Genomic DNA, 15435 nt, shown 5'->3' on the forward strand with positions numbered 1-15435 from the left:
GACACTGACATCCTTTCAAATACATCCATTTTTATACACAAATTTTCTCGAAAGCTGGTTTTCTCTTATGGATTTCCATTACTTTGAATAAACATTTTATCGTTTTTATGGTCTTATGACCCTTTTTTAAATACGCCAGACATTTCTTTATTTTTTCTCAGTTTAGCTGTTCAATTATAGGTTGTTTATCATCATGTTGAAATCATTGAACTCAATTTTAGTTTCGGTAAGATGACAAATTATGATTCCGATGACAGGATCAGCCCCACACGCCGCCACACCCTAACAATACATGTGGCAAGCTAAAAAATCATTTTAATAGGCGCGTTGTGTTTTGCCTATTTTCTCCCCTCAATGAGAAAATTGCATTTTATTGATGACGAATAACATTTCTAGTGAGAAAAGTGCAGCACTTTGTCTCCCGTGGGGGAGAAAACCGAACTTTTCTCATTCGAACTGTCACTTCGACTATGTTTTCGAAAATGATATGGCGTCGATTCGTGAAAACGGCAAAACACAACATGTACACAGGAAAAACGTTGTGTTCACCTCCCGAGTGAAATTGCTCTATAGAGCAAGCGATCTTTCAGACTACCTAAAAAGGCGAAATGGAGTCTTCGCTCTCGGTGTCACCTCAAACTGAGATACCATTTTGCAGTTCTAGGTAAATAAAATACTGTTTCCATACCAGCCCCAAAAATAAAGCGGAAAACCTTGTACTCTCATCTGTTGTGGGCATAAATAAATTTTGGCTTTTTCATTTATCGAAAAACGTTTTTATTTTTATTTTCTATATTTTGAGAACATTTTATGTGACGAGAAAAAAAAAAGTAAAAGAAACAGAGAGATGCTAATATGACGACTGGGTACAGTTGGGTTTTTGAGAGAGAATTCCATACATTTTCTCTTAACCAATTTCAAAATCATTCGACATATTTACCTTATCCATCGAAACGACCCAGTCGTCATATTAGCACCTCTCTGAAAAGAAAAGAAGGTAAATTATAACAAAACAGCAGAGAAATGATAAGCGAGGCCACTCATGAGTGCCGTGCTTATCATTTCTCTGCAAAACAGTTTACACCATCGATGTGTCTCCATAATTGATTTGAAGCTTTAATAATTCTGGACTCGACGCGATTGTAATGTAATGCGCTACATTTTTCGGCCCATAGAAACCCGTAATGATAACTGTGAGATTCACCACAGGTACCACACGTTGCTCAACAATCTTCAGAATCGCGTTGTAGTCGTTGGTACCGATAGACGTTATTTCAGAAAACTTATTCACCATAACATTCAAATGCGACAAATTCTTTCCATTCGAAATTATTGATGTTATCGTATCGATCATATTTGCAGCTGACGATGGTATATAATCAAGAGAAATAATTAGTTGAGATAGTGTGGGTAATTCTTTTACCAATTGAATTAGATCATCTTCATCATAGTGTGAAGATACAATTTCCAATTTGTGGAGAGTTTCGAATCGAGAAAGTAGGACCATTGCATCGTTCCCAATAACACCATTATAAATGTTCAACAATTTCAATTGAATGCCATTTTGAAGTATTGCATCCAACAGTGGAGAAGGGTCGTTCCCATTAAAATCTAAACGCAAATTACGTAGTCGCTTCAGTCGACCTAATTGTAGCACATTCGTTTGAAAATTGTCATCCGCATGGTCAAATTCTATATTCAATATACTGATATTGGCATATCGTTCACAAATCAATGGAAACAAATGTGACGATGACAGCATTGGCGTCTCTGTACCAGTGGTGTTCAGTGCAATTTCACCTTCGGTTAAAATATTCAGCTGTTCTAATTGCCAATTATTTTCTGGTGCGAAACACGACTCAAGGTGCTCGTGCTCATACTTTTCTACTGAAACAGTTAAGGAAGTCAGTTTTGGCAACACTTTCTTTTGTAAAATGTCACTGTAGTTCGTGTTATCACCAGAAAAATTAATGTATAGACTTTCTAATCGAGAAAATACCGACCGACATTCTAACGATATTGTATCACTACCAATGGCCACATAAGGCATACTTAACGATTTAATATTCGGGCAATTCCTATCAATTTGCAGCAGTACATCGGTCAGCTGACGTTCTTCGCATTCCGATCCGATACGTAATTGTCGAATCGACGATCCAAATGTTTTCAAAGACGCTTCGAACTGCGGCAATGAAATCGGATCATTCATTGAGACGTCAAAGGATTGAATTTCGCTGTCTTTGTATTTCAATCTGAAAACCTCTTTAGCAAGGTCATTGAAACGCAGACAAACGTTGGCCAGCGACCACAGTGTCCGTATGCCCACTTCCCGGAAAATCGAGCGTAAACAGTCATCATTTAATCCAGTGAGATTGAGTTCGTTGTCAATAATCGATTGGTCGTTGTTCATCGTGGAAGCGAGATTTGAATCTGGTGTCGTCATTGGTTCGATTTTGATTCGTTTTGAATCTGGTGTCGTCATTGGTTCGATTTCGATTCGTTTTGAATCTGGTGTCGTCATTGGTTCGATTTTGATTCGTTTTGAATCTGGGTTCGTCATTGGTTCGACTTTGATTCGTTGATCGTTTATGTAAATGTATCCATCCGATAAAATTTTATCTACAACGCCTTCGTCTTCGAACTCAACCTGACACTCTAAGTTGTTTTTGACGATATCGTATCGTCGTGATCGAACCGTTCCATACCGTTCATAGTCAGAAAGACGAAAAGCAGTGGCCTGAAAGAAAAAAGAAACTGTCGTCATTACCCAGTTATCTAGCGAACGACCCGGACAACGCACTGTGCGTTGACCCGGACGATTGACAATTGTTTATAAAGAACGGAGCTTTGGTCTCTGTACAATTTTCCGACATCTTTAATCAACGTCGTTAAAATATCATACTTGAAGTTGTATGTCCAGGGCGCGTTAGGAATTATAGGAACAACTAATTCTCTATTAAAATTTTCTGGCATAAGACCCTTGACTTTTAGTCAAGGGAATAACAAAGATAATTTTGATCGAAACACGTTTTCTATGCCTAGTGTGTTTTGAGCTTACGTTCAACCAAAGTATTTTGACAAGTCTACCAATATAAATTATATGGGTAGATCTGTCAAAATTTTCACAGTAAACTTCACCTGGCATTACTGTACGAACTCTTGTCTCTTCCTCTTCGGCTTGTGTTGTGATTCGTATTTTTTGTAGTCGGTATGTGTGCCATTTTTCCGAAATTTCGTTCTTCACGTCTTCTTATCTACAGTATATAGGTTTGTTCCAAGTAACTGTAAACACTAACTTTGACAACCCGAACAACGACAATTTCATCCACAACAGCGTCGCTTACGTGATATCACGCCGCGCCGTAAGTGTGCCTAAAATTTGAATTTCAAGCGACCGATTTAATGAAAAAGTGACCGAAAAATAACTTTCAATGCTTTCATCGTGTATGAAAATGACGCTGCGTCATTTACGCACTTTCCATTTTTAATTTCGACCGCACTTACGGCGTCAATTTCATACAAATATAGCAACGTCGCCTACGCGATTTACACAGAAATATTATTGAGGTCATGGTTCTGTGGATGAAATTTGACAATTCATACAGCCTTGGAACAAACTTATAATATCGATGTTCCTATGCCAAAAAACTGCAAAAAACACTCACATTTTGAATAAAATCATATAGTTTTCACAAGAAGCACGGTCGAAACGCGTCGAAGACGGATCAGTGTTTAATACCCAAAATTTCGCTTAAATGATCACTTTTAACCCTTTTATCTTTGTTTGAAAACATAAAAATGAGCATTGAGTTTATTGGTAGAATCATAGTTTGCACACTTTTTTGCATCCAAAAAATATGTGTCTCAAAGTGTCGAAAAACGAACCATTTTTCAACTGTCGAACTGTCAATTTCTTACCTTATGATATTTGACTGGAAACAAAATTCGAATTGTTTTATGAGAAGGTAATTTCGGGTAATTCCATTCATCACCCATATTCCAATTTTTTTTTTCAACTAAGCAACTCAGGAAGTTATGTCGACCTTTACACACTGATTCTAACTTAACAATAAACTGAAATTATATCTCTGTCAACAATGCAACATCAAAGTCCCATAGGTTTGTTGCAAGTAACTGTAAACACGAGATTTCACCGGTCGAAAGAACACGATTTCATTCGCAGAGATCGGTTCTCATATAGTGTTATGATGAAAGAGAAAGATATATTTTGACAAGTACCCCAAGAGCTCGTTCAGGAACGATTTTTTCTTCACTGAGTTTCGTTCAGTTAACGATGACAGGTGTAACTGTGAGGTTAGATTTCTCACGATGTATTTTGGTCGTGAAATGTTACCCAAATGTCATGAAACTTCGGTGAAGTGAATTTACAATGGATGTGTTGTGGTTTGAATTTTTTTTGTTACAAAATTATCTGCTGATAGAAATCATTTCGGTTTCTGTGGACCATTTGATGAATCTATATGCCAGCGTCGACAGTTCAAGAACAAAGATTTTCCGATGTCGAATCGATCTGCCACCGACCTAACAGAACATTTTCATAGAAACGGATGTTGTGCTAAAGGCAATCCTGTACGAGTCGGGGGCTGCAAGCAACCACAGTACAGGCAGTATTTGCTATATCGTTGTCGAGAACATCAGAACGCTGATATTAAAAACGAAGTAGCAAGCATCCAAGTGCAAAATGCTAGAAACGTCCATCAAATGGCAGAGAGGTTTTTGCGTGCAGAACCACCAAGCTTCATGTTGCCGGCGAATATGTTGCGTTTTAGACAATGCTTAGCTTACTACAATATGCCGTAGCATTGATGCTGATCAAAACGAAATTTTTACGGGACGTACAAACGCTGCAACATTCGTTTTTTATGTACGGACAAGTACCGCTTCCTACGGAACCAGTCAATCTCATCCGCAAAGAAGCAATTGACAGAAACATTGTGGCGAAGGAAAAGGATCTGTTCATCAGTAAAAATCAGAATCTTTTGATCAAAACGTTGCTCAAGCAGATGAAGCAGCTGTTCGACTTCGGCCAGACGGAGAATTAGTACATTTGGCCCGGTCTCATCGATCCGAAAGACGGAAGAAGGAAGTGAAGATCATGCCCAGGTAACCGCTCAATACTATTACGAGGCATATGAGGAGACGCCTGATGCAATTCAGATGATCAAAGAAATGTTAAAAAAGCGCACTAGAGATTGTGTGGAAATATTTTTTTTCTGCGATTTTTCATTGAGTCGAATGAATTCTGAATAATGGATTTGTGATGTTCGTCATGGTCAAATAAATTTCTAAGGTAAACGGTTCTGTTGTAAGTTTTTTGTGGCACATCCTTTCTCTTCATCGATAAATCAGTCGCTACTTTAGGTCTTCAATGTTTTCAGACCAGGATCCGCTGGCTACAATTTGACACCTTAAATCTGTTTCAACCTGACCCGATCTACTGTTATTCGGAAGTGTGAGTGTAAAACTCTAGCTGTTTTGCAGTCCAGACTGCAGTAGTGGACGTAAAATAAATGAATTAAAAATTAAAATGTCTATTTCTGTAAGTGACAATACACCCTCAATCACTTAACTGGAGTTCACGTTCCTACTTAAAAGAATTACCTTTATGCATCATGATATTTTCTGAAAAGCAAACGGTGTGTGAATGTAAACATAAACAAAAAGTTAACTCGTAACTTTCACTAACGTATCTGAACGGCAAACGTCAGACAACTGTCAGTGTAACATTAAACGAATCGTCAAATGTTCACTGAGTGAAGAATTTTCCGTTCTTGAACGAGCTCCAAGGCAACTTATAATAAACTGGTCATCAGTCCTCTCACTCTCAACGTAACAAAGAGAAAGCAATATTTTGACAAGTACTCCAAGGCAAGCTATAATAAATTAACTAGTATAGTCTTCGGTTCTCTTGCTCTGATGATAACAGTCTACAAATAGTGATGAGGCTATGTCTCTATGGATTAAATTTGACAATTCGTATGGCCTTGGAAAAAACCTATTTTGTTATCATAATAGAGTGTTATGACCAGAGCGAGAGAACCGAAGACTATTTAATTATACCTTGCTTTGGGGTACTTGTCAAAGTATTTGCTTGTCTTTCAACATGTTATGATGTGAGTGAGAACACCAAAGACCCGTTTATTTTAACTTGCCTTGAAGTACTTGTCAAAATTTTCTTTCTCTTTCTATAGAGAAAGATCGTGTCATTTGCCATTTCCATTATGTGAACAGTACATTTCTTTACCGATATTTCAAGGTTCACCACTTCTGAAGATTTTAGTCAAATCATTTTACATATAACAAAAAATCACCACTGACAAAGTGTTGTATTGCTTTGACTTGACCAAAAATTGTTGAAAAAATTTCTTTTATTCAACGAAGGGCGAACGAAACGTGTTACCGTTTACGATTCGTGACGAAACGTTTTACCGTTTACAATCATAATGCGGACGAACAGCAGGACAAAACAATGCTGATTTCGGCGTATCACGCCATCATCAGTGCACCTATGTCTTGCGATGACTATGTGCATATCAGCACGACACAAACTGAAGTGAGCAATCACTTCAACTGTACGAGCATTATATACACTTTTTCGTCATGTTGATATGCACATAGTCATCGCAAGACATAGGTGCACTGATGATGGCGTGATACGCCGAAATCAGCATTGTTTTGTCCTGTTGTTCGTCCGCATTATGATTATAAACGGTAAAACGTTTCGTCACGAATCGTAAACGGTAACACGTTTCGTTCGCCCTTCGTTGAATAAAAGAAATTTTTTCAACAATTTTTGGTCAAGTCAAAGCAATACAACACTTTGTCAATGTTGAATTACTGACCAAGCAATACAACAATTTTATTAATCGATGCTTTTTGAAGTTTGGCATCGCAGCTGTGGGTGGCGCCACGGCTGCCATACTCTGCGCGGTTTTAGTAACAATTTATTTATTGTCACTAAAATTACCGAAAAACAAATTGTCGGATGTGAGAGATCCACAAAAGCTGTATGTGAGAGATATAGCAAAAAAAACAAAACAAAGAGTTTTAACAAATGACGAGAAAGTGTATATAATGCTCGTACAGTTGAAGTGATTGCTCACTTCAGTTTGTGTCGTGCTGATATGCACATAGTCATCGCAAGACATAGGTGCACTGATGATGGCGTGATACGCCGAAATCAGCATTGTTTTGTCCTGCTGTTCGTCCGCATTATGATTGTAAACGGTAAAACGTTTCGTCACGAATCGTAAACGGTAACACGTTTCGTTCGCCCTTCGTTGAATAAAAGAAATTTTTTCAACAATTTTTGGTCAAGTCAAAGCAATACAACACTTTGCCAATGTTGAATTACTGACCAAGCAATACAACAATTTTATTAAAAATCACCACATCGTCACGGCGACGAGAATCGCCAAAGTATGTGAATTTTTGTATGAAATCCGCCATTTTATCGTCAGCTGTGGTGTGTCACCTGCGTATTTGTATCTGCGTGACCTTCCCAAAGTTTACAGCCTTTACAAAAAAAAATAATTAGAAGAAAAACTACTACAACCTAGAACGGTCTTAATATCTGATTAATAATTTCATTTCGCTTATTTTTACTGAGAACTAAGTTACTGTGTATAAATTGCCCGGTTCCAAAATGTCTTCAATAAACCTTAAAATCGTGTGAACTTCACACTCGTTTAACACTGAGGTAAAAGAGTTTAGATTGAGAATTACTCAAATTATCGTGATGGCAAGGAAACATAAATAAAAATTTTGGGAATAACCAAGGTAAATATAGTGAGGAGGTAATGCCATATATAACCGAATCAGATGTGCGGTGGCACGAAAGTTCGATACAAACACCATCTAATCCCTACGATGAAAGTAAAAAATTGAATAGAAAGTCGGGCCATCTGTTGTGAGATAGCGATAATATTTTTGTAAAATACAAGTAAATCGTAGTCAACCATTTTAAAAAAAGATGTCATTGGCATCGAACTTATGTGGTAGGCCGCGCGTCGGATTGGCATTACCTCCTCACTATATTTACCTTGGGAATAACTTCCACAATGTGAGTCTCATATATCCCATCTTCGAACTTAGCCCCATCCTTAGCCTTGTCGTGATAACAAAACTAAATATGAAGCGTACGTTGACCGTTTTCGCTCACATTTACTATTTCCACAAACTTTCAATCATAGTGGTCGGGTCGCGTAACAAACATCCATTTTTCAGCGTAAGACCCTGACTTACAGTCGAGGGAATGAGTGAATTAAATTTGATTATCAGCGAATGACTGTGCCATAAATATTACCTCGATTTAATGTTTATATGTCTGGCGGATGGATTTGAGGGTAGATAATTTCGTGGTGTGTTGATTTTCGTTCGAAGCGCTTCTTCACTTGCTGGTTAAATTATATATTCTTTTCCGACCTAGTTTTTCCCTCTTTAACGAAATCTTGCAAAGAAAAGTTTCGGCAAAAGTTTTGAGTGATGAAAATAATAAAACCATAAAATGGAATAGACTTTCGTCTGAGCGGGGAGAGTGTACAAAATGTAATACAGTATATGTAAATAGATTAAAATCCTTGTGGTGTTGTAGGATTATGAGCTTATTGTTGGGATAACATTGTTTTTAAATTGTATTTAACGTGTTCCATTTTAAGGTTCTTGTTTGCGGCTGCTAGCTGCTGGAATGTCTTTAATTTTCTGTTCAAACAGTTCCATTAAATTTTAATTAACTGGACTGGACATGGCAATGTTATTAAGGTTAAGTTTTTTACTTTATTTAAAAAACGTGAGGCAGCAATCTCGGTGGCTTTAATTTACGACAATGTTTGTCTCGAATTATATTCTCTCTTATGACGAGTCCTTCGAAAAGGTGAACAAAACAATTAGAAGATGTTGCTTTCTACTTTACGTTTGCGTTTATTGAGTGACTGTAAGTCGGTTCAAACTTAGTCACGAGTAAAAAATGGCTTCAGCTTTGGGAAACGAACTTCCGAAATCGGACGTATTTTTTGGCCGTCGATATAACTCATGAGTTATATATATAATATTAACGAGGCTTCTTCACCAACCAGCAATTTCCAGTGAGTAAGCACACTTCAATAAGCTAAGCCAGAGGCTGATAAGCAAATATGAGAATTGAATTTTATTTAAAATTTACAAAAATTTGACACACAAAATTGTTGCTTCATCATCAGTTCCTATTCGTTCTGCCAGCGATTTTCCATCGAACCAGATATCGGTGTAAGGGAATCGATTAAAAAATTCAAAGCCCATGCTACGTCCTATCGATTGTGATACTTTAGAAGCAAAAAGTGACGTAACAATTGTTGGTCTAGCTGATTTCAAATTGGCAGGAAGTCGATCCAAACCGTTCCCATTTTTAAGTTCCAGCGCTAATCGAATGGTGTAGTCGGTCAATGTTTTCCCGATGGATTTTCGGCAGTGTGTGGGTGTCACTCCCAAGAACATCAATTCCATCAAACAGTCGGTTTTGAATTGATCGAATAAGTCCAGTTCCTTGTCACAATCGATCATCATTTGAATGTATGCTTTGCTGGTCGGGTTCTGGCATCGATCTCGAATAATTTCGAAAAATGATACTTCGTCGGATGTTGGTTTCGGCTAAAATCGATTTCGATTTAGAGGACAAAATCTTTCACGCTGTGGCACGGCCTTATTCACCTGTAGTTTGTTGAAAGAAAATCCAACAATTTCGCCGGTCGAAATTTCTCTCGCCAGTAATGACACACCGTCTTTGGTTGTTTCTCTGACCAATGTAGAAAGTTCTTTGCGAACCTCTTCCGTTCCGGGAAGATTAATTCCATAGCCAATGCACACATACTCTAGGTCATAGAAGGCATCATTGAGCACCTGGAACGTTTGCGGAATTCGGTGAGTGGTTGGTTGAACTTAGTCTTTTTGATTCTTACTTTATCACACTGGTCCCAATAATTGTCTGAATAGGAAACTATTTCGTACTCATCTGAAAAGACGTTATAGGATTGTCAGACTTTTCGTGGTTTTTATTTCCCTTTCAATTTTAGCTCATTTTTCGTGCTTTATCTAGTTAAACAGAGCGTATTGTTTATACAAATCGACTGGTTAATATCAAGATAGTTAGTTGAAGCGGATCTCTATCCAAAGTATGATAACCCTCTAACACAAATACGAAACGAAATTATAATGCTCGCAGCAGCATACTAGAGTACATACCATTATGAAAACGACCAAATACCTTCGAATCAACCATAATACAATTCAGAAAGTAATACAGCTCGTAAACTGAAGCACAGCAATCACCGAGCAAAACACAGCTGATGGAATTTAATAATGACAAAATGTAAATAAATGTGACATTTCACTGTGCGAATAATATTTAGGTAGGTATGTGCGACGTCGCAAATACCCAACAGAAAAAAAATGAAACAAAGAGCTCACACAACTTAAAAATGACAGTTTCCGAACCGTTGAGGGTTCATGGTCTCAATGGGTTGTCAACGAAATCTCTTATAACAATCGCTTAAACGATGGACAAATCTTTCGATTATATCTGCTCTCACGATTCGAGTTGCTGCAAGGAGCTTCTCTACTGCGATGCTGAAAATTCGTTTTACGTAGGAACGAAGGAAAATTTGAAGAAAAGCTTTGCAATGTTACTAATTTCTATTTAAACAAGGCATCAGAACAGTCGGAGCGTTTGCTGCGACTTAGCCCCGTACGACCCGTAATCCTATTTCGTCCGTAACCATAATACGTCCGTAGCCGTAATACGCCCGTAACCCTAATACGTCTACAACCTTCTAATGCGTCTGTTACCAAAATGCAAGTCAAGTTGGGCATGGTCAAATTTACTAAAAGTGTTCATTTTTAAAATTGCGCATAGCGCAATTACGAAAGCCCGTACGAAGTACCTCTCAAGTAAAACCAACAATTTACGACATTATTTTAGAAACCCAAAATTTTTTGCCAACTTTCCATTGGGTATTCAATTACCTCTCAAATGAAACAAAAACTAGCAAAATCGGTTGAGATTTACTCGATTTATGTGCAAAAAGCACTTAGGGCCGAGTAGCGGCCTTAGTCCAAGGGCCCAAATTTGAAACTTTTTTCGCCTCGTTCTTTTCGGTATTTAATTACCTTCCATAAAAAACTAAATCTAGCAAAATCGGATGAGATTTACTCGATTTATGTGCAAAAAACACTTAGGGCCTAGTAGCGGCCTTAGTCCAAGGGCCCAAATTTGAAACTTTTTTTGCCATCAGTCTATTCGGCATTCAATTATCTCTCAAATTAAACAAAAACTAGCAAAATCGAATGAGATTTACTCGATTTATGTGCAAAAAACACTTAGGGCCGAGTAGTGGCCTTAGTCCAAGGGCCCAAATTTGAAACTTTTTTCGCCACGTTCTTTTCGGTATTCAATTACCTTCCATAAAAAACTAAATCTAGCAAAATCGGATGAGATTTACTCGATTTATGTGCAAAAAACACTTAGGGCCGAGTAACGACCTTTGAGCCCTCCCAACAAGCCCTCGTTGCATCTTACCCAAAAACAATGTTCAGCAACTTTGTTCTACTCGTCAATACCTTTCATTTGATATATCACAAGCAGCTATTGCGTGCGTATTTCGGTAGATATAGTCGAAAGACTGAAAAACACCTATAGGGCCCTAGCTCTGGAAGGGCCGACCCTACCATGCTCATTTTCGAACTTGACCTTACTTTTGTCGATACCAATCGGGGAAAAAAAGAATTTTGAAAAAAGGTTGTGATTTGCTCAAGCTAGAGGGGTCACAGACGGACGGACGGACGGACGGACGGACATTTTTTTTATTGCGGATTCGTCATCTATGAACATAACCAAATGCTTTGCCCTTACTGTCTGCTTCCAATTCGACGTGTTACAAACGGCATATTAATCTTATAAGCCCCCAGTACTTCGTACGGGGCTAATAAGTGTATAGTTGCTTGAAAATGACTTCTCGTGAGATTAATACCATCGGCCTTGCCTCGGAACCAAACAAAAGATTTTACGGAACAAACCAGACTATGTCATCTGATATCGAATAGAAGTGATGACAAAAGTATCTGGCTCATGTAGTCTGACTTAAACATGTTTACCATACGTAAGCTTAAGACTTGTGAAGTAATCTACTGAGTGACTATGTCTGGCATTCGTTTCCCATAATTTTCTACGAAATATTTTTTTGGAAAATTAAGGAAAAAATTGGAAAATGTGGGAAAATTCAAGAAAATGTTTTCCCAAAAATAGTTCCTGAATCTACTACTTGCATTGTTCATCGCATAGTATGTTGGATACAATGGTAATTTACTATTATGCAATTATGCTTTTCTGTACATTTGTATAACTTTCCCACATAACATGGAGTCCATGTCATGGACTATTGTGCCTAAAACAATGTCAACTCTCTGTACGTTTGATATGCCACCCCGTTTAAAAAAAAACATTTAACGATAAAGTGAGGTTACGTTTGAAAGTACCGTAACTTGAGCAAGATCTATTGTATCCAGCACAGGCGATACGAGATACGACACATTATAAAAATAGGGTGAACAAGTCAGTTACATGCATTCTACCAGTACGACCGCTGAAAGAACGTAACTAAAATAAAGGGGATCAATACCCTCTCTAGCAAACACACTTCGTTTTGATGCTGTCAAAATACCACCTTATTCCTTTGTTTGTAGAATCATGCGCTGTTGACAAGTAAAATGCAAAGGCTACGTTGCATTCTTACCACCTTAATAAAATGTAGTTAGGTTGCTAGAAAGGGTATTGACCTGACCTGTTTACCCTAATAGGTCCATGGTTCAATTATTGCTTGCGTATACTGTGAAAGATTTCAAGGATGAAATTTATATAATTAAGTCAATGAATGTCTCCTTACAGCATTGCTTTATCATTTTTTGCCATTATTTGAATGAAGAGAAAATTGAAAAGCTTCTCCTCACGAAGGCTTATTCTCACTTACACTCCTCATTCTCACTCTATCGACTCGAAAGAAGATGAGTGTTCAATTTTGTAGATTTCTGTAATGTTGACAACAATGATTGCCTGTTTATTGGTATTTATGGCTTAATAATCCAAGCCCATCAACGGAAAGTCTAATTTCTTACATTTAACCGATGAAAATTGTGTGCATGACGATGTAAATTGACGATAGGCTTTTGAACACACGCGTCCCTTATGCCATTTTATTGGCAATAAAACGTTGTCGTCAATATAAACGTAAAAATGTTGGCTGTAAATCAGCAATTCTAAAACTGAAAGTCTCATTCAAAAAGAAAAACAATTTTCTTTAAAACAAATTTTATTTTTTATCTCCTTTACTTTGGCTTTAACTTTCTCAAGTCATATTGTACACAAATGCCCATTAACCATAAATCATTTACACGAAGTTTTGCATAATTTACCAATTTCACAAAGTGCAATTTCCAAGTCACTTTAAATATAAAACCTCACGTTCGGTCGATTACAACCGGGAGGTTTTATCACTACTTACCCACATAACAAAAATTCATATTCCAAATCCAAGACAGTATGTAGACGAAAGAATGGAGAGGAGGAAGAAAAAACATTTCATTTTTATTAAAATTGTATGCACAGAGCCGAGTGCTTTTATTAGTTCTTCAGACACTGGTCGGCCATACCGAACACAGCCATCATCTGCGAGAATTCACTTCACCGTTTTTTTTTCGTTGGTTTCCAGGAATAAGGAAGGGAAAAAATTGAATCTGCTGGCACATTTCGGCATTTCACTTTACATTTGGTTTCATAATGCAGGAGCTTTAAAGGAGGCAAATAAAATTTGATATAATGTTTGTAGTGGCTGGAATTGGAAGCAAGCATTCACATCTCGTGCATTATATACATCTATTCTCATTCATTATTTATTCATAACTCTGTAAAAGCAAAATTGAAAAACATTTGAAAAACGTAGAGAGAGAGAAAAAGGGAAACAGAGTGTGGGAAAACCGATAGACTTTCTATTGAACGCCAGATTTTTATTTGCCAAAATAATCTTGCAAAATGTAAGCCTGGCTTATAAAAACCAAGAGGATGCCTCGATGTTGTTTTTCTTTTTATGAAATGTACTTTCACCAGAGGGAAAAAACCGCGGCAAGTATAAAATTCAATTCAACGGAATTCCATCAAAAATCGCTTTTATTGAAAAATGTAATTTGATTTGCGCTAATGGAACGTGTCTGTCATGTGTGAGGACTTTTGTTCCAACTGTTAGACATAACTTTAATGGAATGGCTAATTCGACACGTAACAGTTCAATGGTAATTTACATCGACCGAGGCTCGAGAAAAGTGCATTTATTGCGGCTATATTTATGAGCACTACATGTCAAAATTGCATTATAGCCAATTTAATTTTGGCCCAGTAACTTTACAAAGTGGAATTGTGATGGCTTCAGTATCCAGATTTAGCTGGATATAACATAGGATAATCGTTGTCGCTGTGGTTCTCGAACTACAAATTATATATTCAAGCGGTTCGTTTAAATGGAAACGGAAATAGTTTCCAATGACGAATCTAATTCGAGAATTTTAAATGAAATTTTATCATTCTATTCAGCATGGTTAATATTAGTGTTCAAAGTAGTGGTGACGCCTGAATGTACGACGTACGTTTCGTTTGTCATAGAAGAATTATTCATTTGCTGGATCGTTCATGAATACAAAAAGTTTAAGGGAAAGACGGATGAACGTCAAACAAATGGTCAATTTTGGTAGCGGCCCTGAACTGTTTCTTCCTTTCATTTTTTTGTCTCGAGCCTAAAGTTACTCACGTGCTTCACTCACTTTACTAGACACATTAATATAAACCGAGTCTCGAAGCCAACTACTTCCGTAGTTCCTACGATCTGTATGGTACTGTATGGCAATGTCTATTGAGCTCCGTGGTTCCACAAGTAAAAACGTTATTTTGGCCCCAAATTTTGGGGAACGTCAAAGTTCGACGATTTTCCAAAATTTGATGGGTTCAAATACATTGTGAAAAATCACCTCCATTTCTTTCTGTGACGGAAAAATATGGTCGTGTAGGGTGTCAATGGATAATGAGTCCTGTCAGCCCTCTAAAAATTTCGAGATTTTTCACTTGTAGCCAGGGCCTATTTTAAGGAAATTTAATTTCCAAAAATTCTCAAATTTTTCCATCACTTTTCGTCATTTCATCTAGAGTTATTAGAGTTATTGATAAAAATTGATTCAAATAATTTGAAGTAACAGTAATTGGTAGACATCAGCGAAACTTGATGCTACACCCAAAATCGACCAACAAACTTCTTCTTAAATGGTAGAGCAAACTCAAAAAAAAAAAGAAAAGAAAAAGAGCCAGGAAGGTCTTTGAACCGAAAGATGAAACATTCGAAAACTCTA

At 37.3% G+C, this 15435-nt stretch overlaps 2 protein-coding genes across 2 annotated transcripts; both read right to left on the reverse strand.

Annotated features, from left to right (window-relative positions):
• Positions 1-1006: 1006 nt before the first annotated feature.
• On the reverse strand, positions 1007-4149 carry LOC119085812. The gene is made up of 2 exons (XM_037196295.1): positions 3919-4149; positions 1007-2737 (listed from the first exon to the last, which is right to left on the reverse strand). Exons 1-2 carry the CDS (start codon positions 3994-3996, stop codon positions 1079-1081), a joined length of 1737 nt encoding a protein of 578 aa, XP_037052190.1. The 5' UTR covers positions 3997-4149; the 3' UTR covers positions 1007-1078.
• A 5010-nt stretch (positions 4150-9159) lies between these two features.
• Positions 9160-10394, reverse strand: LOC119086042. The gene is made up of 4 exons (XM_037196616.1): positions 10237-10394; positions 9954-10006; positions 9706-9894; positions 9160-9645 (listed from the first exon to the last, which is right to left on the reverse strand). The coding sequence occupies exons 1-4, from the start codon at positions 10271-10273 to the stop codon at positions 9178-9180; spliced, it is 747 nt and encodes a 248-aa protein (XP_037052511.1). The 5' UTR covers positions 10274-10394; the 3' UTR covers positions 9160-9177.
• Between the last annotated feature and the right edge of the window lie 5041 nt (positions 10395-15435).

The sequence above is a fragment of the Bradysia coprophila genome, chromosome IV, assembly GCF_014529535.1.
Source record: "Bradysia coprophila strain Holo2 chromosome IV, BU_Bcop_v1, whole genome shotgun sequence".
NCBI classification, from domain to species: domain Eukaryota; kingdom Metazoa; phylum Arthropoda; class Insecta; order Diptera; family Sciaridae; genus Bradysia; species Bradysia coprophila.